Raw genomic sequence first — 27,312 nt, forward strand, 5'->3', positions numbered from 1 at the left:
TGCCATCACAGACCTCATGACTAAACCATGGCAGCAATGCACACATGTGGTCAATAAGGCCAACAGCATCCTGGTCTGTGGCCAGCAGGAGTAGACAAGAGATCATGTCCCTGTACTTGGCCCTGGTGAGGCTGCCCCTCAAATACTGCATTCAGTTTTGGGCCCCTCACTACAAAAAGGACATTGAGGTGCTGGAGCACATCCAGACAAGGGCAGTGAAGCTGGTAAGGGGTCTCTGGAGAACAAATCTTATGGGGGAACTGGGAATGTTTAGTCTGGAAAAGAGGAAGCTGATGGGAGACTTCATTGCTCTCTACAACTACCTGAAAGGAGGCAGTATTGAGGTTGGTCTTTACTCCCTAATACCATGACAGAACGAGAGGAAATGGCCTCAAATTGTACCAGGTTAACTCCCTGCCACAACTAAGTTTTGCACAGATATAGTTCCAAGACTATTAAGATTCAGCCTGCCATTACACAAAATACTGTACAAACACTTACATCATTTAGCAACAGCAAAAGGATTTTGACCAATTATTCCAGCTCCATTCATCCATCTGAAAATAAAACTATCATCCTTGTAGGAGAAAAGGCAGTTTCATAATTTAAACTTCAGCACAAGTGAAGTATGGAAACAGATTTTTACACATTAAACACTTGTTGATTAATCAACAGTATTATTGTAGCACTGCTCCCTGTTCCTAGTATGGGCAATTATTAAAAGTGCAGGAACCACAAGTGTGGAGGAGCAAAAAAAGCAAGAGTCCAGCTTAGAGACTGTTCACTGAGAGTTCCTTCAGTGAGGAAACATGCAACTTCCTTAAGATATTGATAAAGAATGTCAATTTAAAAAGGGTGAAGATCAGATTGTTAAACAAGGAAAAACATGGTTCAATTTACACACTTACTCCCACACTCTGAATTGCATACAGTAACAGCATAAAAATTTTGACAATTTCCTTATAAGCATTTTGATCTTAACTGTGACTTCTGTTTCATTGGACTCTCCTGCTTAGAAGAAAAATTATCCCAGTATGTAGGATCCTCAGGTGCAATTGGAATGCCAGATGCAACTAAGTCTTCAAAAGTCAGTACTGTAAACTGTGGTTGGTTAGGCTCCATGGAACATACCTAGGGAAAACACATACTAGTATTACATGAATCAATAAATCAGTTTTCCTCCTGTCGTATATTCTGTCTGCTCTGAGCTACATATTGCTTACTGAAGAACAAAGTAAATCTCCCAGTTGACACCAGTATAGACTGTCCCCAGTTTAGACTATACAATAACCAACAGAAGTATGTACAGAAAAAACAAACAAAGCAAAACAAAACAAACAAACCAACCCCCACCAAAACAAGAAGTTTATCTTTGGTATTCAGTTAAGAAAACTGGAAGAATCAGTGCCAGAGAATGCTGCAGATACCCCAGAATGAGTGGTTAATCCCAGAGAAAGGCAAGTAAAAAGAAATTTTAAAACAGTGTAATAAAACCCACCACTAAACTGTAATTTATTCTCCAGCAGACATGATTATCTGAAATGATAGTGTGAGGATTTATTACTCTAGAAGCGTGCCTATTCATACTCTTTTTAACACCAGTGATCGTGGAAGTTGTGCTTCCCTCAGGCTCATGCTATTTAAGGACAAAAGTGATCACAATCAACCTACAATTCCCTAGTTTAATCCAGATTAAGTGCAGCCTGGGATATGGGAAATTAGAGTGTCCTGGTCTCTGCATTAGTTGCACCACTTCCAGAAAAGAAAAAAGAAAAAACCACACTTCTAAGAAGAGGTTTGGGTTGTTCAGCATGCTGCTGTGCAAGCTGCTACGTGCTATCTGCAAGGGTAATACTTCCCAAAGAGCAGCACAAAAACTACAGTTGCATGAATCGAACAGGAATGTGACGGACTCCTCCTACACATGGCATTTACACAAGCAACACATTCTTTACCTGTAGTATTTGATGGAATTCAGCAGGGCTGCACTGGGTTACTCTGCATCAGACAAACTGGCACGTTTTTGATGTAGGTAAAGGTACTGTTAACTTACTGGGAGCCATTACTAATGTCTGGTAACCACAGAATATCTGAGATCAGAAGGAAGCCCTGGAGGTCATCTAGTCTCACCGCTCTGCTCTAGCAAGGCCACCCAGAGCCAGCTGCCCAGGAACAGCTTACCTTGACCTGTTCTCTCTTGAATCCTAATTCATAAACTCTCAGCTGGTTCCTCATCTATCCCAAGGCAAACTTGATGCAGTCCAGCAGCTGACTCATATAAACTCCCATTCTGTACCCTCCCAGGATATCTTCCCCAAAGAATCTGTACCCTTTGATCAAAACACTCCAGTTATGGAAGCCAGTCCTCCATGTCTCCATGATCCCAACAAAATTGTAGCCTTGCAACTGGACACAGACCTCCAACTCCTTGTGTTTATTCCCCATATTGCATGCAGTAGTGTAACAGGCACTTCAGAAAGGTGTCCAGAGTGTTGAGACCCTTGAGACCATTTGGGGAATTTGTCCATAACAATGCCTTGTGGGTATCTGCTTGCTTAAATGCAAGTACTGGAGGTGACACTACCTAATGCCCATCTTACTGGGTTTTTTTAATCCCTTCCTATAACCTTAATGAATGTAGGTCAGTAAACAGGTAAAAGAGCAAAAATGTCTATTCTCTGCTTCAGTCTTGGAGCAGCAATATTGGAATAAATGGAGAGACAACAAAAGATTGTAAGAGCACAGCAAAGTCGTCCAATGCAGACTGGAAGTACCAGTTAATTGAGCTGCCTGTTACTTTATGTTCTCACACAAGTGACATGGTATTGAGACATTCCTGTTCATCTGGCCTTTTGGGGTTGAGGTAAAGCTCCAGGAACTGTGCCTGGAGCCATGCAAGCAACATCACAGGTGCATGCCAAATATGAACTGAGCCTGGGAGCTGAGTGGATTGTTAATAGACCTAGTCTGAACTTCAGCACGTGCTTACCTGAAGGCAAGCGAGCTCTGACTGAATTCACCACAAGTTCTGAGAAAGGTAGCAAGTGACAGACAGAAAGATTTTACAGACTGTACAGGAATTATAAAGAATTATAAACTCTGCCACCTTTTTTTGAGACCTAGATGTAGGTTAAGAGTGCAGACAAATGTTCTGTCCCTTCAAGCCTACAGCTCCCACTAGCAGGCATTTTAAGATCCTTGACAGTAGTGAATTTACACTGTAAAGAACTGTAAAGTACTGTAAAGAAATAATTGGTTCTTGCTGTGAATTGCAAGTCCCTGCTATCAGGTTGTGAAGCAAGCTCACTGAAAGTAGGTTTTCTGCAAACAGGACATAAAACAAATTACTTCTGTGACAGAGAGGGAAGAGAAGCAAGCACTGACATCCCAAAGCAATTGCATAATGTCTACATACTCAATTTTTTCAAACCAAGAATACCTTTTCCTCTCAATACCCCTAGCAGTATATAGAATCCTTTCTTACAGCTCTGCTTGAAAGAGAAGGCCCTTTTCATTTCCTCCACACTACAGTCAGAAAGTCCTGAAAAGGCACACCACAATAGTACAGACATTTTGTTTCCATATTGGGGAGTCAGATTGCTCACCTGTCCTACTTAAAATGACCTTTTTTTAGTGAACCGAGCTAATGAAATTTAGGTCATCAAATTTAGTCAGTGGGCAAGTATTCCTTTGAGACTCTCGATTCCAAGGCTTTCATCTTAACTCTTGATGCCATGCCTATTCTTTCTATGGTAATTTTAAGGTAAGTGACAATGATGGAGAAGGCAAATACTTAAAAACCCTGTGCTTTTTCTAGTGTAACTAGGTAATTGCCTTTGGAAATAATAGCAGCCTTCCTTTTCACCTCAGACTGACATTTATCAGTACTACTGTAGGATGAATGATATGCAGCCTCAATAGGAACTTAACTGTGTCCTGTCAAACTGAATGCACGTATTTTCTTAAGAGTATTTGAGCACTGATTTACTACAGTAAATCCTCAAGAATACCTCTTTTTCCAATCTAATTCTTAGTTAAAAGCTCTGCTTCCCCATGTAATCCATTTACTCATGACCATGATAGATGTGTGCACGACCTATCTGCATCCTTTCATCCATTCATATACTAGTTATCTCTTGTTAGAGCTCCTGGCAGAATTTTTGTATCTGAATAACTGGAAATAACTAATACATTTTTTTCTGAGCAACCAAACCACCACAGACAAACCTGGCAGTTTGCTACACTTTCCTCTGCTGATTGATATTATTTTGGCTACAACTTGCCAGTCTGCTTCAGATTTGACAGTAATTTGCTATTTGAAAACGCTGCTTATTTTCATGAGCCAGGTGTTTGTTAAATTACACAGAAAGCCCCCAAAAGCTTTTAAATAGCTTTGTTGCTTCTCTCAAGAGAGGTAATGCATTCAACAAGTCCAAGTGCCGGGTGCTGCACTTTGGCCATGGCAACCCCATGCAGAGCTACAGGCTGGGGTTGGAGTGGCTGGAGAGCTCCCAAACAGAGAGGGACCTGGGAATACTGATTGACAGCTGCCTAAACATGAGCCAGCAGTGTGCCCAGGTGGCCAAGAAGGCCGACAGCATCCTGGCTTGCATTAGGAATAGTGTGGTCAGCAGGAGCAGGGAAGTCATTCTGCCCCTGTACTCTGCATTGCTTATGCCACACCTTGAGTACTGTGTCCAGTTCTGGGCCCCTCAGTTTAGGAAGCACATCGAGACACTTGAATGTGTCCAGAGAAGGGCAACAAGGCTGGTGAGAGGCCTTGAGCACAAGCCCTATGAGGAGAGGCTGAGGGAGCTGGGATTGTTTAGCCTGGAGAAGAGGAGGCTCAGGGCGACCTCATTGCTCTCTACAACTACCTGAAAGGTGGTTGTAGCCAGGAAGGCGTTGGTCTCTTCTCTCTAGCAACCAGCACCAGAACAAGGGGACACAGTCTCAAGCTGCACCAGGGGAAGTTTAGGCTCAAGGTGAGGAGGAAGTTCTTCACCGAGAGAGTCATTTGTCATTGGAATGTGCTGCCCAGGGAGGTGGTGGAGTCACTGTCCCTGGAGGTGTTCAAGAGGGGATTAGACGTGGCACTTGGTGCCATGGTCTAGTCATGAGGTCTGTGGTGACAGGTTGGACTCAATGATCTTTGATGTCTCTTCCAACCTTGGTGATACTGTGAATGCATGGAATGAAGTCTAAAACTGCTGTTCTTCCCACATGTTGGTGGTTGTTGCTTATCTTGTCACAGTGGTGTTTGGATCTGCTCTGGAACACACACACTGACAGTTCATCATTAAAATTAACTTGGTGAGGTGTCCTACTAGTTTAGCAGTCCAGTCTGGTTCACTGTCTCCACTTCCCTTTATGGAAACCACCTTTCCCAATTGTGTACTAGGCAGCTGTGACAATCATCACTTAATCTTCTCTCAAATGAACACACTGAACACTCTAACACATTCCAGATTTGAGAGGATCTGTGGGCATCCTTTAAATTATTTCTCCTTTCCAGACCTTTCCTGATGTAGGCACAACACAACTAGAGGTAACAGCTGAGTGAAAATTTCTCCTTGGCCCTACATCTGAGATGACAGAGTTGTAGCTACACTATCAAAGTTTATGTTGAAGTGATTAGTATCAAGATAAGAAAATGTTTCAGAATTTCTTACATGAGAGTGCTTCTGTCCAAATCCCTCCTGCTTCCCAAGAGCCACTGCAACATGATGATGGTCATCTAGTCGGGTTTCCTAGTAAAGATGAGAAACGGCAATGTAAATGTATTCTCTTCGGTGCTTCCATCAAAGACTTCATAAACATTTAGGATATGGTCCAGAAAACCAGCAGAACATTACTTACAATAATTTAAAATAGGGGCATCCAAGAAGCAATAGTACTTTTTAGTGGTTTTGTTGAAGAGTTCAAGGATGTAGATACATTAGAAACACAGCGGGGATTAACTGACTACTACAGGCTACCATCACCTCATTCATTTGCAGATAGAATAGAACAGAACAGAACTACCACACCTACTAAAACTGACAAGATAGTGTTGTAGTGATTAAGTCTCAATAATTTGCAAGAAGGCTAAACAAAGATTGAGCCTAAATGAATGTTCCAATGAAGCAAAGGCAAGTTTCTTGCATGTCTCCATTGCCACAGACAGCAGCCAGTCAGCACACTGTGACTCCAAATTGACAAAACCATTTCAAGCAGTTTGCATGTCAAGAAGAAACAACCCAAAGAAGATGAAGGCATCTCCCCCATTAGAAACATTTAATATGACCAATCACTAATGGAATTAGTAATTCACTAGTCCCATTCTTGACCAACCAGCTCTTGATGAAGCTCTTGATGAAGAGCTTTAAAATCACTGTTCAGACACTGTTCAGAAGTCAAGTCTTATACTTCAGTGAACTTCCTACATAGCATAGGATGAATTTCACATAGCACAAGCAATATACTCCAGGAAAAAAAATAAATACATTAGAAGTCATTATAATGAATCTCTCTCTGAGGTGTTTTTGCAAACATCAGAAACACTTTTAAATGCTGCAGATCTGTATCCTAAATTTTGATTGACATAAATTTGCAATGTGGGTATACAGCATGAAGGGGTGAATTTGCAATTCAAAAAATAATTAAAGGTGCAATGAAGCCTTAGATTGTTGACACTGTTTAGCATTACTGACAAAAAACCACATTTGAATATTTTAGCACTGAAAAAATTACATTTGAATATTTCTTACCTCAAATGTCCACTCTTCTTCTTTATCTCCATCCAGAAGCATTTTGGTTTCCTTGTACACCTTCCCTACTTCCAGTTGCAATGGGGACACATTAAATTCAATTCTTTGCAAATTAAAACCAATTCCAACCCCAACAGCCTTTAAGAAGCTCTCCTTCAAGGCCTAAAACACAGAATAAGTACATTTTATTCACATTAGCCGTTTTCAAATTGTTCTATAAATATTACTTCTGAGCAGACACTGTAGATCAAATAAATTTAAGACTTGTAGTACTATAAATGTGAAGGCAGACTGATAAAATTACCAAGAGAAAAAGTTATGAGGGTTGTTAATACCTATCTTAAATTTGTGGCAGTACAATGAACATACAACTGGAATTTCTGAGTGGCACATATGGATAGGGACGCTTGACTTTGTTCTGGTTACGTGTTTAAAACCAGTCATACCCCAGGTGGCCAAGAAGACCAACGGCATCCTGGCCTGCATCAGAAATAGTGTGGCCAGCAGGAGCAGGGAAGTTTTTGTGCCCCTGTATTCAGCACTGGTTAGGCCACACCTTGAGTACTGTGTCCAGTTCTGGGCCCCTCAATTTAAAGAAGGATATGGAAATGTGTCCAGAGAAGGGCAACAAAGCTGGGGAGAAGTCTTGAGCACAAGCCCTATGAGGAGAGGCTGAGGGAGCTGGGGTTGTTTAACCTGGAGAAGAGGAAGCTTGGGGGAGACCTTACTGCTCTCTACAACTACCTGAAAGGAGGTTGTAGGCAGGTGGGGGTTGGTCTCTTCTCCCAGGAAACCAGCACCAGAACAAGAGGACACAGTCTCAAGCTGTGCCAGGGGAAGTTTAGGCTTGAGGTGAGGAGAAAGTTCTTCACAGAAAGAGTGATTGGCCATTGGAATGTGCTGCCCAGGGAGGTGGTAGAGTCACCATCCCTGGAGGTGTTCAAAAAAGGATTGGACGTGGCACTTGAAGCCATGGTTTAGTTAGTCATGAGGTGTTGGGTGATAGGTTGGACTTGATGATCTCTGAGGTCTTTTCCAACCATATTAATTGTATGATTCTATGATACATCTTTCTAGCAATGTGAGCCGACATGAAAAAAAATCCCCAAACAACTGAACACAAACAAAACTCAAATATGAATCTCATTAAAATATCACCTCCACATCAACATCTAAGTATAAAAAAGTATCTAATTTGACCATCATGAAAATAATAACAAAAGAGGTAAAAAGAGCACATGTAGGTTCTAGCACTGCAGTCTTCAAATAATGAAAGAAATAATAATGTATTACCCAGTGTCGATGAAACATATCCAGCTGCATCCATTCGTTCCCCACAGACTTGATGACACCCCACTCTGTTTCAGTGAACTGTCTCTTCATGATGCGAAAGAAATTTGGGATTGAGCTACTACCTATAAATTAGAAAGATATATTTACAGAGATTTCAATAGAGTTGTAACAAGAAAATGGATTTCCTCATGGCATCGCTTCAGCAAAAAACGCACGAGAAACAAAAGGTATGAAGCGACTCTGCAATCTTGTGATAGTTTCAGGCTGTGCCTTTCAGGAAAGGAAAAGCAAAGATTGTTCTAAATGAATTTCATTGGTCAGATGCGAGATGTACCATAGCAATATCTCACATTCTTCTCTCATTCCATTCTCTTCCTTCCGGCTGCTGGCATGTCTGCTTTGCAAAGGAGGAGTTATCTAAGGACCTTGAGATAAGCATTGCTAACTTTCTAGTGACACTTTTGAACTAACTGAAATTTCCCTAACATCTCTCCTTTTCTCTTTTAATAATAATAATCATCATCATCACCATCATCAACCAGGTTGGAAGAGACCTTCAAGATCATTACATCCAACCTATCAACCAACCCAACCCACCTAAACAACTAAACCATGGCACCAAGCACCCCATCAAGTCTCCTCCTGAACACCTCCAATGATGGTGACTCCACCACCTCCCCAGGCAGCCCATTCCAATGGGCAATCACTCTCTCTGTATAGAACTTCTTCCTAACATCCAGCCTAAACCTCCCCTGGCACTGCCTGAGACTGTGTCCTCTTGTTCTGGTGCTGGCTGCCCGGGAGATGAGACCAAAATTTCTTCTAACCAGAAGGAAAAGGGAGGGAGAAGTTGGGGGGAAGCGGGGCAGTGTCGTGCTGCCCAAGAAGGATTTCTGCACTGTCTTCTCTTTGTAAATGCCTGTATAATATTGTAAATACTGTACACTCTGTACATATTCATTGCATTCCATTATTGCTTGTAAAATAGACCTTTCCATTTTGCTCCCAGACTGAGTTCAGCCAAGCTTCTGTTGATGTGGTTGGGTTAAACCATCACAAATCTGAATGTATATTAGCCTTGAAGCAGTCATGTTGCTGATTGTTCAGAACATAGTGTGAAAAACTCTCATTCCCACAGAAGAATAACTGCATTAAAATTGTGCAAGTCATATAGAAAGAATCATTGGCCATTGGAATGGGCTGTCCAGGGAGGTGGTGGAGTCACCATCGCTGGAGGTGTTTAGGAAGAGACTGAAGGGGGTGCTCAGTGCCATGGTTTAGTTGATTAGTATTGGATGATAGGTTAGACTCGATGATCTCAAAGGGCTCTTCCAACCTGGCCTGGTCTGGTCTATTCTACTCTATTCTAAACATGTATTTTTAGCATTCTCTAAAAAGGAAAGTATTTAACCAGTGCTGATTTTACAGTTAAAGAAACCAACCAACCAACACCAAAAACCCACAAAAACCCCACCATATGTATAGCTATCCATATATGTATGTACATATATACACACCCTATTACAAAAGTAGCTGTCCTGGTTTTGCTGGGACAGAATCCCATGCCAGCCATGGGATGTTGGCTATTAGCACTTTCATGTCAGCCAGGGCAGCATACCTGAGTTGACTCCCAGGCGTACCCCCATATAGCAAATGTAATGCTTGTTATAAAGGAGGAAGTTTGCAGAGGGACAGGGGCTCCTCCTTCTCTATTCTATCCCTGGAGGAGCTTACACATCATTCTGCTCCTGAGGCCTCCCTCACTTTAATTGAGACCACTGTACATTCACTGCACTGAGTGCAACTTTTGTACTTTATATTGGTGTCAGTTTTGCTGTTTCATTAAATTAGTTTTCTTTTCAACCCAGGGTATCCTCTCTTATTCCTAAAGCCCCCATCTCAGCTGGGAAGAGTCAATGGGTAATAGAGCATCTGTTATAGTTTAGCCTCACATACAAGCTAAATGTAGACAGCAGCATATACAGTTTTTGACATTTGACAGCTTGACCTAGTAACATTTATAAAACAGCATGCTCTTTGTCAGAATTCATCAAGTTATTCTGCCTCCTGCTCTTGGATGCTGGGATACAAAAGTAATGCTTTAAGCCCATGTGAAAATACAATCTCCCTAATTTATCGCATACATGGTAAATCTTCTGGATTTATTCTGTAAGAAAAATGAGGGTAGGGAGAGGCCCATAGTCACGCTAAGAAAGGTGTCAAGGAGACAAAAAACCCACAAGGAGTAAGTCTCCAGATCCTTAGATTACTTTTAAGCCTCCTCTAAAAATAAGCACAGCTGCTCAGCACTGCAGCAGCTCTTCAGGGGCTACACTGCTTTCCCCTACTCATCTAAATTTACTTTGCAGAAGACTAAAGACTGTGTTGTTATATTGATCAATAGCATTTCTATAATACACTGGAAACTATGGACCTCATTACATGCTTGGCTAATCACCCACAGTCTGTATCATTAATCAGCATACCATGCAATCTGCCCAATAGGGCTCACAGCTGGCTAAACAGACAATGGCAGAAAGCAATCCATTTTCTTGTAGGGATAATAAAAATGGGCATAGAGACAACTCCACATACAGAGAATTTTTCATAAAGTTATTCAATGCTCTTATAAGAAAGAAAATATTAGTTGCATTTAATCCAAATCCCCTCCCAATACCATGCCCCTGGAGGTGTTCAAAAAGGGACTGGACGTGGCAATTGGTGCCATGGTTTAGTAGTCATGAGGTCTTGGGTGACAGGTTGGACTTGATGATCTCTGAGGTCTTTTCCAACCTTATTGGTTCTATGATTCTATGCTACTCCTAAGAGCTCATCTCTAATAACTGCTTAACAAATACACAGATTCTAACCATAGCTTTGTCCCTGATTCTGTGAGTGACAAGCAAGGAACTTTCCTTCTCTAAACTAATGCTCCCCATCTTAAATTAGAGAGAAGAGTATTAACCCATTGCTATAAAGCAGTTGTCTGCTATCTAAGCACTATATAAAAACAGGAACTGGAAGTGCTAACAATTGAACTGAACAAACTAAAGCACAAATTCAGGTTTTCTGACAATGTCCAGATCATGCTGCAAACTGTAAATTTGACATGCACATTACACAAGACACAGCACTGACTTTTCAGACATGGCCTCAATTAATTTTCAGACTGAAGTGAAGAAAACATCTTAAGACAGAAATTTTATTGACAGATGCAGTAGTCAGCTAATGGAGTGACCCAGAACAATCTAAGGACAGAACAAACTGCACAAAAAAAACCCCCACTAACAAACAAAAACCCACCACAATGTACATTTTGATGAATTACCAAGGCAAATGAAATACCCATCTACCTAGAAAATCTAACTTCCCTGAAGCAGGGCCTTATTAAGTAAAGTTTTTCACCCTTCTTCTGGGTAACTTATTGCAGTGTTCTACTGTTCTCATGGTATAGAATTCTTCTGTTGAGACAGAATTACTCCTGAAGAATAAAATAGAATAGAATTAACCAGGTTGGAAAAGGCCTTGAGATCATCGAGCCCAACCTATCATCCAACACTATCTAATCAACTAAACCATGGCAACAGGCACCCCATCCAGTCTCTTCCTAAACACCTCCACTGATGGTGACTCCACCATCTCTCTGGGCAGCCCATTGCAATGGCAAATCACTCTTTCTATGAAGAACTACTTCCTAACATCCAGCCTAAACAACCAAACCTGCTGCATTTGTCCTGGTCCTGTGCACCCTCATGAAGACAGCCACCTACATCTTCTCTACAGTGCCCTAGGAGGATGATTAAGAGACTGGGACATCTGTATTATGAGGAAAGGCTGAGACCTGGGGCTGTTTAGTCTAGAAAAGAGAAGACTGAGATCTTATTAGTGTTTGCAAATGTCTGAAGGTTGGGTGTCAAGAAGAAGGTAAAAGTCTCTTTTCAGTGGTGTCCTATGATAGGACAAGAGGCGATGGATAAGGGGCAACGGATACAAACCAGAACAAAGGAAGTTCCACCTCAACATAATGAAAAGCTTCTTTACAATAAGGGTAATAGAGCGCTTGAACAGGCTGTCCAGAGAGGTCGTATAGTTTCCTTCTCTGGAGACTTTCAAGACCTGTCTGGATGTGTTTCTGTGCAACCTTCCTTAGGTGATCCTGCTTTGGCAGGGGAGCTGGACTCAATCCTCAGAGCTCCTTTCCAGCCTTACCATTCCATGATTCCCCTCCTCAGAACATTCCCTTCTTCAGGTTAAACAAACCCAGTCCTGCCAACATTTCTACACAGGTAATCTCCCCCACCTGCTAATCACCTTGCTGGTCCTTTACTAAACCCTCTACAGTGTTCCCATCTCTCATCCCCTGGCTCATGAGAAGGGAACCAAACTGGAAGCAGCAGAAAGTTCTATTTTTAATGATACCTTTTTTGTTTCTCAGAAGGCAAAACAAAACAACAACAAAGCCTGAAACATAGTTACCACCATGTACAAAAAAATTCCTTTCAAAGAATGGGAACAAATCCCATACAGCAATTACTTGGTTGAAAATTTGCCTTTCTAAATTACCTCCCATTTGCCAACTTGTTTCAGGAATAAACTTATCAACAATTGTACAAACACTTGGACTTATTTCTGTGACCATTTCCATTCATTAGTAATCCAAGTTGTAGTTTACAAAATAATTCAATTTCATTAAAAAAAATACAACAAAATGCTTTCATGACAATTATTCCATTATGTTTCCAAAATAGCTGTTAGCTCCAATGTTTACAATTTTGAATTAGACACAGTATAGTCTACAGATAATCATTTCAGCCACTGGGAAAGACAGAGTACCAGAGTCCTTCACTGAACAACTGAGCTTCCTGTTCTGCTGGTAATTTTTGAAGTATTTTTCCTCCTGTGTTTATTGCCTATAGGGCAAAGTGCTAAATATTTTTGTTAATCTCAAAGCCTACACTGTAAAATAGAAGCAAAGAAAGAAATAAAATGCTTCAATATTTTATGAAGCCACAATGTTTTCTGCAAGGAAAATACAAAGATCACGTAACAGAATACAAAAAAGAGAAGAGAAGAGAAGAGAAGGGAAGAGAAGAGGAAGAGAAGAGGAAGAGAAGAGGAAGAGAAGAGAAGAGAAGAGAAGAGAAGAGAAGAGAAGAGAAGAGAAGAGAAGAGAAGAGAAGAGAAGAGAAGAGAAGAGAAGAGAAGAGAAGAGAAGAGAAGAGAAGAGAAGAGAAGAGAAGAGAAGAGAAGAGAAGAGAACGAGACGAGAAGAGAACGAGACAAGACGAGGTTGGAAAAGACCTTTGAGATCATCAAGTCCAACCTATCAACCAACACCATCTAATCAACTAAACCATGGCACTAAGTGCCACATCCAGTGACTCCACCACCTCCCTGGGCAGCCCATTCCAATGGCCAATCCTCCTTCTGTGAAGAATTTCTTCCTAACATCCAGCCTAAACCTCCCCTGGCATAGCTTGAGACTGTGTCCTCTTGTTCTGGTGCTGGTTGCCTGGGAGAAGAGACCAACCCCCACCTGGCTATAACCTCCCTTCAGGTAGCTGTAGAGAGCAATAAGGTGTCCTCTGAGCCTCCTCTTCTGCAGGCTAAGCAACCCCAGCTCCCTCAGCCTCTCCTCCTAGGGCTTGTGCTCCAAACCCCTCCCCAGCTTTGTGGCCCTTAAATGCCCTGGAATGCAGGTTGGAAATGTAATAGGCAATAAAGGAAAGACAAAGAAGTATTTATAAGGGTTATCAACAAGAAATACTAAATCATTCTTAAAAGTATATTTAAAAGTTTCAGAATATATCCCCTCAGACTTGCAAAGTATTCATTACAAAAATGACATTATAAACATTCTCATAAATGTAGTCACATTTTGGCTTTACCTTCAGACTTTTACAACCTATCAATGTGAATTTAGTATCTCCACTGTGCACTGGCTGCTCTTTCTCTGCAAGATGAAACTAATTTTCTAAGAGAAATGTGGCTGCAGTGTGCATGTATGTATTTATGCAGATGAAATTCAAGTACACAGATACTCTAAAATCCTGAATGCATGCAAACTTTAGTACTTTTCCAAGAGTAAATTCTAAGAAATGGCAAGAAAATTTTCTAAAAGAGACCTAGGAACTGGAGAAGCATGGTAAAAATGAATCAACAGTAAAAAGTTGAGGAAAAGAAAACATTCTCTGAATGAACAAATGCCTTCACTGCAAGGCATTCATATCATACAAGTTATTTCCAGAAATATTGTGTCTTAATATCACCAAGAATTAATAATAAGGGCAGACCTCACTAAGACTTATCCAATTGTACTACCATTTGTTATTTAAGTTCCAGCAGTAAGGAAAGAAAAGATTCCCTTAAGATCTGCTCATTCAGGTTGTAGAAAACTGCACACTTTCTGTGCTTCTAAACATCCATATGTGAACAATCTCAAGAGCAGATGCTACACAGCTGGGTTTGCACAGTACTGAGCCTTTGCTCATACAAACCAGCGCTCTTCCCTGCATTCTGAGTTATTAAAAAACACCACTTACAAACCTTGAGCCAAAAAGTTACCTGGGGATACAACTATGCTGAAAAATTTAATTGAAATACTCAAAACTGCATTTCAAATTTTTCTTTCTTGTAAATCCTATTTGCAGCTTCTGAAGAACTGGAATTTAGAGTCCAATAAATCCAATGTACTCATGGTAATTTTGCCCATTTCAGTGGCAAAGTGAGATTCCTGTAACAGACAATGTGTGCACTTCAGAAGAAAATATTTATATATGTAAATTATTTGAATTGGTGAGCATCAGGAAACTGCACAATACTCATTGGTCAAGCATCTGACTAGGTGGGGTGGTCATCACTGAAATGGAATAAACTCAATGATGTGATTTTTAAATATATAAAGGAGAGAAGATGTGTTCTCATTAACAGGAAAATATGTATATCCCCATCCAACTACTAAAACACCTTGGAAGACTAGTCTTTCACATATTGCTGGTTTTCTTTAAGAGAATAAAAAACTGTGATAGAAGCAGATCTATGAAAAGACTGGATAAAAGGTTTCACAAAAAAAGAGAAAAATGCTGATTTAGAGTCTGGGAAATTGAGAAAATGCATTTCAGCACAAAGGAGAACTGAAACAATGACATGAAAAGCACTAACATGACAAGGGGATGGAAGGGTAGGGATGAGATTTTTTTTTCACAATTAAACATGAAACCAAACTTGCCTGAGCAGAGGGGATGAACAAAAACAAGCTTCACTGTGAGTCAGTTTTCTTGCTTTGAAATTTATCTTATTAGCTACTGCAAGTATTCCATTAAAAACATAACAATGTAACAATTACCTTCTATACTAGTAGCTTTAAAATATTATTTTTACCATAGAAGCACAATCATTAAAATGTTATTAAGGTGCTTTTTCTTTTCAGAAATTCCTTTCTGTTCAGTCCTCAACCAAATAACTGCACCATAAGCCTTATGCAAACCTAAGTTAGCAGCTTTAAATTGTGAATGTGGTAATTCCTCACAACAAACTTTAAAACTATTTCCAGTGTTTTGTATAGACACTGCTTACTCCAGTTCTGGGCCCCTCAATTTAAGGAGGACGTTGAGACTCTTAAACATGTCCAGAGAAGGGCAAGGAGGCTGGGGAGAGGCCTCGAGCACAAGCCCTATGAGGAGAGGCTGAGGGAGCTGGGATTGTTTAGCCTGGAGAAGTGGAGGTTCAGGGGAGACCTTATTGCTGTCTACAACTACCTGAAGAGCGGTTGTAGCCAGGAGGGGGTTGGTCTCTTCTCCCAGGCAACCAGCACCAGAACAAGAGGACACAATCTCAAGCTGCGCCAGGGGAAATTTAGGCTTGAGGTGAGGAGAAAGAGTTGTTAGCCATTGGAATGTGCTGCCCAGGGAGGTGGTGGAGTGACCATCCCTGGAGGTGTTTAAGAGGGGATTGGACGTGGCACTTGGTGCCATGGTCTAGCAGTCACGAGGTGTTGGGTGACAGGTTGGACTTGATGATCTTTGAGGTCTCTTCCAACCTTATTGATTCTATGATTCTATGAAAACACCAGATCTCTCAAAAAAAAAAGTTATTACATTTTATGAAATAACGTCCTAGAGGAGGGTCTTTCTACACATGCAGAAAGATTATACTGATTGAAACCTTTGACAATTAAACCTTTGCTTAAAAAAATACTCTGAAGAAAACACACTATCTCCTATTTCCAGAAAACTGATAATCAAAAAACTGCTGCTGTGAGGACAGTCACTCAATGTCAAAACTGATTTTCACACTTACAACAACCCCATTTCTGTGTATACACTGCCCTTCTTCTTTTCCCCCCCTTCCTCCCTATCAATACACAAATCAACTTCTCCACATTTCCAGACCAGCCATTGCAAAGCCATCTTCTATCCAGCCATCAGGCTATAGAAGGAAAGACACAAGATGTATTGCAGCATGGCAAAAACTGAATATGGCTCAGAACTGCAAAGCTGGTAACTTCAGTGGTCCATTCCCCATAACAGCTGTATCTACTCTTGTAGATTCCATCTCCAAGTGTTTGCTATGTTTTCAGTTAGTTTTGTGCTAGGATAAAAGGCAAGAAAACAGCAACTTACAGAAGCAGCCAAAGTCTCCTGATCATAAACTTTCCTGAACACCTGACATTACAATAGCAACCTGTCACTTTTCCTGAGGAAACAGAAAAACAGTTGCCTTGTTAAAAATCAAAATTTTGCTCAGAAAGGAAACATGTCAGGGCAATCTAGCTGAGGTGGTTGTTTTGGTTTGGTTCTTTTGTTATTGAGGGGACACATTAAATATTTGAGATACATTTATACTATTTCTTATGTCAGTCTAAAAATTCTACAAATCTATCTCTAAAAACATCATGTACCAACCTTGAAACTATTACGAGCTCCAAACTGTCATTTTTGCACAGACAACATCCAAACGCGTTTTGTGACAGGACAGAAGAGACTGCTCCTATTTTCTAACTTTTGCAACAAATCCAAGTATTTGCAGAGCTGAAGCTAATGAAAATGGGCAATGTAGGAAAGAAACAACCCAAAAAAGCAAATTCTTAATACCTACATAGCAATCACTTAACCTTGTTCTTCCTCCTGTCTTATCTTTCTGATAGACATGCTTAATTTGGAGAGCCAAAGCTAACTGCTAAGTGTGGACTCAAATGTACTTTCAGCTCTGTTACAATAAATAAGTACCTAAATAACTAAATAATTTCTCTTTAGCCCCTCACTTTGAATGCATAATTTCATTTCCCAAAAGACCAATTTAGGAATAGAATAGAATAGAATAGAATAGAATAGAATAGAATAGAATAGAATAGAATAGAATAGAATAGAATAGGACTAGACCAGGTTGGAAGAGACCTTCAAGATCATCACATCCAACCCATCATTCAACACCACCTGATCAACTAACCCATGGCACCAAGCACCCTATCAATTCTCCTCCTGAACACCTCCAATGATGGTGACTCTACCACCTCCCTGGGCAGCCCATATAGATTGAGATTATTGTAAATTCAGTGTCCAGAAAGCTATCTAACAAAACCAAACCCATCACACAACTCAAAATCAGAGAAATATTCTTATAGTTTCTCTTTGTTTCACCTCTTACTATCCCTAAAAGCCCCTGGCTTTATGGTTTTTTTCTTTCTTAACTGCCAATTTATCCCTCAATTTAAACATATCTGTTGTCTACAAGTTCATTTTACTGTCAGTTTCTATTTGAATCCAAATGTGTTTATGTTTTCTGATTAAAAAAATCGTAAGTGATTATTTCATAGAATCATAGAATCAGTAAGGTTGGAAGAGACCTCAAGGATCATCAAGTCCAACCTGTCACCCAAGACCTCATGACTACTAAACCACTGCACCAAGTGCCATGTCCAATCCCCTCTTGAACACCTCCAGGGATGGTGATTCCACCACCTCCCTGGGCAGCACATTTGAATGGCTAACATCTCTCCCTGTGAAGAACGTTCTCCCCCCAGGGAAGTTTTCACTGAAGAAATTCGAATTTCTCTCTCAAAAAGCAATTTTCTTTATATCAATATCAAATTTTCCTTTCACAGTTTATCAGACATTGGTGCTTAATCAATTACCAAAATGTTCAAGGTTGGTTGTTGTGGTTTTTTGTACAAACATGTGATTCAAGGTTAAAACAGTGTTTCAAATGTGACTAAACAAAGCTGAGTAATGAAAGCTGCTACATAACATGTATTCTGTAAGAGTATGCTTAAGATGACTCCTCACATTTTCAAACAGAGGAACAAAAACTCATTGATCTTTACTCAGTGTAAGGGCATATGACCACTAAGATTTGTTAGTTCAACTAGGATATTAGTTATCTTTTTGGATGTTGCTTTACATCTAAAAATGATGTGTTTTCATATTTATAAATTATGATTTCTTTAATTAGAAGTAACATTTAACCTAAACCACTTTGTTAATTACTTCATCACAAACAGCACGTTTATGTATCTATAGCTGTGCCATTAGCTAGTAATTTTGCAATTATGTCTTGTTGTTAAATATTGGATGCTGATTGCTGCTATGAGATTAACTGAAATACCATAAAAAACATAAACAAATCAAACTTTGCTTAAGGTGAAGTCAAGGCACAGGAAGGCCAGAAGCACTTCAGAGAACAATCTGTTTCAGCATTTTCACTCTCCATCAAGAAATCCTTACTGCAATGCCTGAAAAGCAGCAATTAAAAGGGCATTACAAGTTGAAAAATATGAACACAGCTGCGGCATAAAATATATGCCAAATATCTTAAACCATGATGTGTGTGTGCCTAGCTCTCAAATGGCTAGCAAAAGAAATGGCAAAAAGTTTATGACCAGCACGAGAAGGAGTCTTCTTCCACTAGCTGGACTGAAGCCTGGTATTTAGTTTCTTAGCATGGGAATTAAGATACCCTGATTCACGTGTGACATAGCTCTGTTTTGAAGATCTCCATCATCTCTATCATGTCAATAATGAAATAATGAGTGTAAGAATAGAAAAATTAATTAAGTTCTGTTTGCAGTTCTCTGCCTCAGAGGAACAGTTTCAACAACCAGGTGTTTGAACATAACAGCCCAGTTTCTTTAAAAAAGGATTTCAGGAAGTATTTTTAGATCAAATCACTTACACGTAAAATTTACACACAAAAAAGTTATCATCTTGTGTCTTTTTAATAACCAAACCTAGCATCAAGCTGCGAGACTAATGAAAAAAACCACCCCTGATTTTATTGCACGTGAAACACTCATTTCTGGAATTACATTTACATTGGATGTCTACAATCTCACTTTAATGCAATAGGTAAGAAAGACTGCGGGCTGATTATGAAAGGTCAAGATGAATTGTTCATTCAGGTTTGCAATTCCATCTAAACTGAAAAATTGCATTACTGCAATGCAATTCACTTGCACAGCAGGAAAACTCTTAAACCTAAGATCTAAACATTTTTTTTAATGCTCAAAGCAACCTGCATTAAGCAACAATCATTGGAACACAAGCCCTATGAGGAGAGGCTGAGGGAGCTGGGGTTGCTTAGCCTGGAGAAGAGGAGACTCAGGGGAGACCTTATTGCTCTCTACAACTACCTGAAGGGAGGTTGTAGACAGGTGGATGTTGGTCTCTTCATCCAGGCAGCCAGCACCAGAACAAGAGGACACAGTCTCAGGCTGCGCCAGGGGAGGTTTAGGCTGGATGTTATGAAGAAGTTCTATATAGAGAAAGTGATTGCCTATTGGAATGGGCTGCCTGGGGCAGGTGGTGGAGTCACCATCATTGGATGTGTTCAGGAGGAGACTTGATGGGGTGCTTGGTGCCATGGTTTAGTTGTTCAGGTGGGTTGGATTGGTTGATGGGTTGGACATGATGATCTTGAAGGTCTCTTCCAACCTGGTTTATTCTATCCTATTCTATTCTAAAATGTTCTATTTCACAAAGTTTAAGCAACTGGTGAATCACCACTTGTTGCAAAATTTCTTCTCCATATGTTTAATAATCAAATACATTACAACAAGCAGGGTTTCTCCACAGGAGTTCGTAGTACTGTGGGAATCCTTCTGATTTTGAGTCACCATCCCTGGAGGTGTTGAAGAGCAGACTGGACGTGGCACTTGGTGCCATGGTTTAGCAGTCATGAGGTGTTGGGTGACAGGCTGGACTTCATCTTTCAGGTCTTTTCCAACCTTATCAGCTCTATGATTCTAATTTCAGATGTATTACCTCTCTTGGCAAATAATATCCTCAATTAATTCCATTAATAGGCTTATAGTACAGTGTGCATTTTCCTGACTGACTCAAGAGTTCAACTGATCAATAAGAGAAGAAAAAAAAAACAATTTACCTTGGTAAATCTTCAAACTCCAATAAAGTAAATTGAGACCCTGATTTAAACCTACAATGACAACCTGCCAGACAATTAAAAGGCAACAGCACACAATAGCTGAAGAGGACATTTCCCTTTTCTACCAGCTCTATGTTACTTAGTTCAGTATGCGACTACTGGAAAAATGGTGAACTGCTGCATACCTGTGGAACTTTTGTAGAACTGCCTCTATTTGCACTGGTAATAATAGCTTCTGCCTTCACCTTCAAAGAAAGCTGTATCTTGAAGGGATTTAATTTTTCAGGTTTTAATAATGCATCAAGAGTACTATGGCAAGAGGCAGCTTCCTATCGCTCGTAAGTAAAACAGAAACACATAGCACAGATCAGTAAGTGACACAAAATGCTTATGTGCACCAGGTCTCCTTGTTATACACTGCCACACAATTTGACACTGCATTTCTCAAAAGCTGCAGCAGCATAATATTCTTGTATATTTGTATGGCATTTCTTGTTCACTGGCCAAACAATAAAGGAATACAAGAGTTAGAATATTGGAGGCCTCAGTCAAGATTCCGTTGGATAACATCACAAGATGAAGTACTTTGTATTTAAACAAGTATTTGGAAAAAACCCCACACCTACAGTAATATACTTTGTACACAGGGAACTCTTTGTCCTTGCAGCTGTTTCAGAGAAAAACATTTCTAGTGGCTTCACTCTCACAAAGACTATGTTCTCAGCAAATGCAGAGCAAGAGCACCACTCAGTGGAACTATCAGATAAAACAGTGCTGGTAAAAGTCAAAATATTCATATCACAGCAGTAAAAACATTTCCAGGTAACTCTACCAAGAGAAAAAGTTTCTCAGAAAAAATTTAGGTGAAAAGGCTGCTAGCTTTAGTTCATATTACAGTGGCTACAATTTAAAAGTCTATCCCCAATATTGCTTATTTGCTGGCTCACTTTCCCACACAGTTACTGCATTTTCATTACTACCTTATTTATTTTTCCAACAATACAAATTATAATTCCAAAAAAGGAAGACATATGGCCCCCAAGCCACCCCCTCCTTTAAATTTGGAGCCTGAGATTTTTTTAATTTAATTCACAAACATGTATATAAAGTTACATAATTCAGAAAACAATTGCATTATCAGCTGCTGACACACAACACATTTCTTTATGCATAATAATGACAAGAATTGAAGTTTCTCTTTTTATCAAAAGAGAGAAAAGCTGCATCCAAGCTTAATTACTTCAGCACAGACTATGCTAGCTGTGGCACTTCAGATCTTCAGGAAGGAAAACCAGAAAATTTGTAGAGATGCATTTTGTACTCCTCTATATATACTGTGAAGCTTGACACCATGAATTCAGATTGCAGATAGGGTGAAGAGCCCTAATAGCACCCTTTTCTGCTAATATACCCTAGATCTCTGACAAGAGGAAGAGACAGATGAAGGACCCATGTTCAGGAATCCTAGCAAGATTGCTCCACAGTGGTTACCCAAGATGCATAGTTCTTTAGTACCACTTTATTACAAAATCATCAACTGAATTCCATTACTTAGGCTTTGGAACCATGAACATCTCCAAAATAACCACCATTTTTGTCTTTATGGGCAAACCCCCTGAAGCCTGTTTGTATCAGATTTCAAGGTGTTATTTAGTCTCACTCATTCACATTCACAAATTAAACCTACACAAACAGCGAGTGCTGCGGCCCAGGGGAATGTGGCAAAATCCACTTTGTGGTGAGAGGTCATGCATCAACAATTCTAGGACACATTGGCAGGAGGAGCACCTCTCACTACTGAAGAAGTTAAGTGAATGCTGTATCTAAATTCTCCTCCTAATTAACTAAAAAATGGAGTTTGGTTTCATCACTCTTCCTGCATTTCTGCTGGGATTAAACTCCTGAAACCAAACCCTCCTCTGAGCGTCAGTTTCATGGTGTTATTTGGAAATCCTAGGATAAGCAATCAAAAAGCTACATGACAGAAGAAGAATAGAAACCAAAATATCACCACTAGGAAGAACTCCAGATAATTTTTTCCTATATTTAGACTGCTAAAAATCAACATAACTAAGAGTAAGTGACAATATATACTGACAGCTACATCACTTATGACAGCACTGACTAGGCACACTGAATGAAAAATACCCAAAAGTCTTGAATTGTTCTGATGCTGCCTGTGAAATGAGCACTAGATCAACAGACATTGATTTATCCATTATTTCAGTGATATACCACGAGGAGAAGAAGTGAGTAAGTAAGTAAAAAACTGAAGAGAAAGAAGTGATGAGATATTTTTTAATAAAGCCAGCTTTTTCCTAGTGACTGGAAAAGAACTAACAATATATTCCCTTACAAAGTTGGATATATTCTGTTCCAGAATGTAGTAGTAATATAAATAGAGGTTTCTAAACCTAAATGCAAAATTAAGCCTCTACTTTTCACAACTGTTTCCTGCTTTCAGAAGGAGAGTTGAACACTGTATCCAGGTCTGGGCCCCTCAGTTTAAGAAGGACATTGAGACACTTGAATGTGTCCAGAGAAGGGCAACAAGGCTGGGGAGAGGCCTTGAGCACAAGCCCTATGAGGAGAGGCTGAGGGAGCTGGGATTGTTTAGCCTGGAGAAGAGATGGATCAGGGGTGACCTCATTGCCCTCTACAACTACCTGAAAGGTGGTTGTAGACAGGAAGGGGTTGGTCTCTTCTCCCAGGCAACCAGCACCAGAACAAGGGGACACAGTCTCAAGCTGTGCCAGGGGAGGTTTAGACTCAAAGTGAGGAGAAAGTTCTTCACTGAGCGAGTCATTCATCATTGGAATGTGCTGCCCAGGGAGGTGGTGGAGGCACCGTCCCTGGAGGTGTTCAAGAGGAGATTGGACGTGGCACTTGGTGCCATGGTCTAGTCATGAGGTCTGTCGAGACAGGTTGGACTTGATGATCCTTGGGGTCTCTTCCAACCTTAGTGATACTGTGATACTGTGAAATTTCATAAGACTTGTCAGCTTTAAAAGATCAGCTATATTTCCAGCTGTGTAAAATGACAAAGGATGCAAGACATCCCTATCTCCATATATGTCAGCTGTGAGTAACTTGCAATTTTCCATTTCACAAGAAAATGATAAAATGTAAATAGTGAAATTAAAAATGTTCATGTATTTAACTGCTGAAACAGAAAAACTGCTTAAAACGAGTATCACAGAGCAAGGCCTGTAGCACAGCCGATCAAAACGGTTCTAAGAGTACTGGGTCTGGGGGTTATTTTTCTTTCACAGCAGCCTTTAGAGCACTGTTTTAGATCTATGCCTAAACAGTGTTGATACTACACCAATATCAGCACTGTTCACACAGCATAAAGGTCTTCTCTGTCTCTCTGCCCCCCCCCGGAAATAGAACAAGGGTGTGTGAGACATTGGGAGGGCCTGTAGGCTGGGAGAGGTATGATAAAAGCACTATCTTCTATCTTGACAGAAGTCCCTTCAGGGACTACCATGAGGGTACTGGAACACTGCAACAGGTTGCCCAGGGAGGTAGCTGAGGTCCCATTGGAGGCTCAGGGGAGATCTTATTGCTGTCTACTACTATCTGAAGGGAAGCTGTAGCCAGGTGGGGGTTGGTCACTTCTACCAGGCAACCAGCACCAGAACAAGAAGACACAGTTTCAAGCTGTGCCAGGGGAGGTTCAGGCTGCATGTTAGGAAGAAGTTCTTCACAGAAAGAGTGATTGGCCATTGGAATGGGCTGCCCAGGGAGGTGGTGGAGTCACCATTACTGCAGGTGTTTAGGAAGAGACTTGATGGGGTGCTTAGTGCCATTGTTTAGTTGATTAGACAGTGTTGGATGATAGGTTGGACTCGATCTCAAAGGTCTTTTCCAACCTGGTTAATTCTATTGCATTCTATATTCAAGGTCAGGCTCGACAGGGCTGTGGGCAACCTCATCTAGTTGTGCACATTCCTGCATACTGCAGAGTGGGTTGGATTAGATGACCTTTGGAGGTCCCTATGGTTCCATGTACCTGTTCTTATGTAGCCCTCCCCACGGGCCACAAGTCCCATCATGAAATATAAAACTGCTCTGGTGTGGGGTTCTCCATGGACTGGACAGTGGCCTCATATGCTGACCACCATCTTTAGAGTTAGGGTCTGGAGTAGATGCAAGTGTATGAAAGAAAACTGCACTTTAGATTGCAACAAAGTTTCTGATCATCTTAGCTAAACATGACAATCCAAAACCATGCACTTATAATAAATCATTAAAAAGGTGGAAAGTCATCAAGAATAAAGTTATCCCATCGGTGTTTATTTGAATCTTTACCAATTATTTTGTATCACAAATGCTGGACAAAATGAAGATTGTGAAGAGGTACTAAGAACTTGGCTATTACTTGTTGTGTCTGGTTAAACTGCTGAGGAACTTTCTCAAAACCAAAAATTCCAGTAATTCCTAAATCCCAGTAAGTTTCTCCTTTAACCCAGTCACACACTGAGGAACATTTATGAACAAAATGAACTGCACAAAAACATATTTAAAAATACACTTTGCTAGAATTCTTACTTATAATTTGGGTTCTAAAGTTCACTAAGACAGTCGTGCCAGTGCAGTATTTCATACAAATAAATAGGCCAACAACTAAGGTTTTTAAAGCTTAGGGTTTCACCAGAGACACCTCAGATGTTCCCCCCTTACAGTCCCTTCTCACTGAGGATTACTGCACACTCAGTGAATCTCTGATGCCACCTTGCTACAGTATTGGCCTGGTGCTGACACATGCAACATCCAGGCTTAAGTGATGAAGGAGTAATGCTTACGGTCTATGAAGTTCTCACGAGGATGGATCCCACTGTCCCCAGCTGAAAAGTTGCCCTTGATTCTACCTAGCAGGCAGCAAACCCTCAAGAAATATATCTGCAGGTGCCATTTCTGACAATATCATAGTAGAATCCATGACCTTATTTCTCCAGGGTTTTGCCTTTCTAAACTGGAACTATACCCATGTATGGCACAACAGCAAAATCAAATTAAACAATGAGGACTGCAGTTAACAATTAAAAAAAAAGGCAAGTACACAATACATTCACATACTCCCTCCTAAGTACACTTAATTTTGAAGACATAGATTGGTTCTTTGGAAAACATTAATATGTTCAGCACTTAGTACACCACAAAATCATCACACTGCATTACCTGGTAAAGCAGTCTTCATAATATCAATGCCAACTTGAAGCTCAGGCTCAGCAGCAAGAACTGCATAATCTCCTTGATGAGAGACGTTGAAGTTGTAATTAGGATAGATACTGACTATATCATTTGCTAGGAAAGGTTTTCCTTTGGATGTCCTTTGCAAGCTTATTTCATTCCAAGGTATGCACAACTTTTCTGCAATTAATTTCCGCATCAGTAGGCGGCCAGCCTATGAAATAAAACAGAAGTGATTCATCGATTACTATGTGCAAGGTATCTGTGGTTGCTAGCACTTGCCTAAAAAAATAGAATAGAATAGAATAGAATAGAATAGAATAGAATAGAATAGAATAGAATAGAATAGAAAATAGGAATTAACCAGGTTGGAAAAGACCTTTCTAGGTTTATTGTTGCCAATATAAAGGAAAAGCTTATTTTAGCCAAACCTCTCCCTTTTACAAAGGTCTCTGTCAAGCAAATTTAAGCAAGAGTTCACCAAAGCATACTGTATGTTTGTTATAGCTATTTGCATGAAGACCAAATAAAAAGCAGTCTCATGCTGGAAGAATCACATAGCTCTTTCTCTTTTACTTGTGGTACTTTATTGCACACCTTTTGCACCACATAGAGCAGTAAAACTGTCTCAAGAGCTCAGTATATTTATTCAGTCACTTAGGCATCAAATGAAACAGTGAACAACTAAAGAGATGAGTAATTTCTTACAGATTCATTAGTATTACTACCACAGTGTTATGTGAGATTTGAAAGCATTAAAAACAGAATGACACACAACAGCTTTGTTTTCTTACATCTACTACTGTCTTCATGCATAATCTCCTAATACACATTGATTTTTGTCTCCTAAATGGACAACACCTGCGAAGCCTTTCAAAGCAAACGCTGCTAGCAGACTGCCAACGTCTTTTTCCTCCAAAGCGAAAATGTAAATAGAGCTGGCAATAAATACTTTGAAATGCCCCTGATGTGCCTGTGCGTGGCGTATTTTCCTAAACGGAGAACGAAATCTGGGCAATAGAGAATGTATACAGAGACGATCGCGTCCCCACGGGAAGCAGCGTGTCCCAGGTCCGCGAGTGGTGCCAGAGGCAGCTCCTCGGCAGAGCGGCCTCCACCCGCGGCACCGCGGAGAGGCAGGGCCCCTCCCGCAACGCCCACACTCGTCCGCAACGGCGGAGGAGACAGAGGGCTCCAGGCAAGGCGGTCGTTTGAGTCCCTCTAGACTCTGGGGGAGGGGAAGCCTCCGCTGCCGTGCCCGCCCCCCGTCAGCATGTACCAGGGCAGCTTTGGCATCGTGGGCAAAAACAAAGCGGCCGATGCGTTCCTTCTCCTCAGGCTGCACCAACCGCGCCGCTAGCAACCACTCTTGGCGGCAGGGACGCCAGGCGGCACAGGGGAAGGCCCAGCGCACGCTCCCCATCGGCCCAGCGACACGCTGCAGGACCCACACGCGTCCACCGCCTCCGCCCTGCCGCAACCCAGCAGCACAACCCGTGCGTGCGCCTATTGGTAAGTAGGCGGGAAAGATGCACTGTGGAGGCACAGTGACCAGTCAGGTATCAGAACGCCATGTGATTGACAAAGGAATGCGCCAGGTACTGACTTATCAGGGGAAGGGCGGTGCCTGCGGCTGAGCTACACCCGTGGTGTCGTCAGAGGGCCGACAGAGGAACCCGCTCGGGAGGATAGGCGG

The 27,312-nt window shown here is 40.8% G+C and overlaps 1 protein-coding gene across 1 annotated transcript; it reads right to left on the reverse strand.

Moving 5' to 3' along the window:
• Positions 1-350: 350 nt before the first annotated feature.
• Positions 351-27,095, reverse strand: AASDHPPT (aminoadipate-semialdehyde dehydrogenase-phosphopantetheinyl transferase). The gene is made up of 6 exons (XM_009905669.2): positions 26,896-27,095; positions 25,605-25,830; positions 8,043-8,164; positions 6,750-6,911; positions 5,673-5,750; positions 351-1,131 (listed from the first exon to the last, which is right to left on the reverse strand). The coding sequence occupies exons 1-6, from the start codon at positions 27,037-27,039 to the stop codon at positions 961-963; spliced, it is 903 nt and encodes a 300-aa protein (XP_009903971.2). The 5' UTR covers positions 27,040-27,095; the 3' UTR covers positions 351-960.
• Between the last annotated feature and the right edge of the window lie 217 nt (positions 27,096-27,312).

This window comes from Dryobates pubescens, chromosome 10, assembly GCF_014839835.1.
Source record: "Dryobates pubescens isolate bDryPub1 chromosome 10, bDryPub1.pri, whole genome shotgun sequence".
Lineage (NCBI taxonomy): Eukaryota > Metazoa > Chordata > Aves > Piciformes > Picidae > Dryobates > Dryobates pubescens.

Bases quoted from the DNA above. Each gene is read 5' to 3' on its own strand.
- AASDHPPT (XM_009905669.2), bottom strand. From the start codon at position 27,039: ATGGGGAGCGTGCGCTGGGCCTTCCCCTGTGCCGCCTGGCGTCCCTGC. The intron at 25,831-26,895 runs GTACATGCTGAC...TTTATTTCATAG, and splicing joins ACGATGCCAAAGCTGCCCTG to GCTGGCCGCCTACTGATGCG. The intron at 1,132-5,672 runs GTAAGAAATTCT...TGTTTTCCCTAG, and splicing joins TTGGACAGAAGCACTCTCAT to GTATGTTCCATGGAGCCTAA.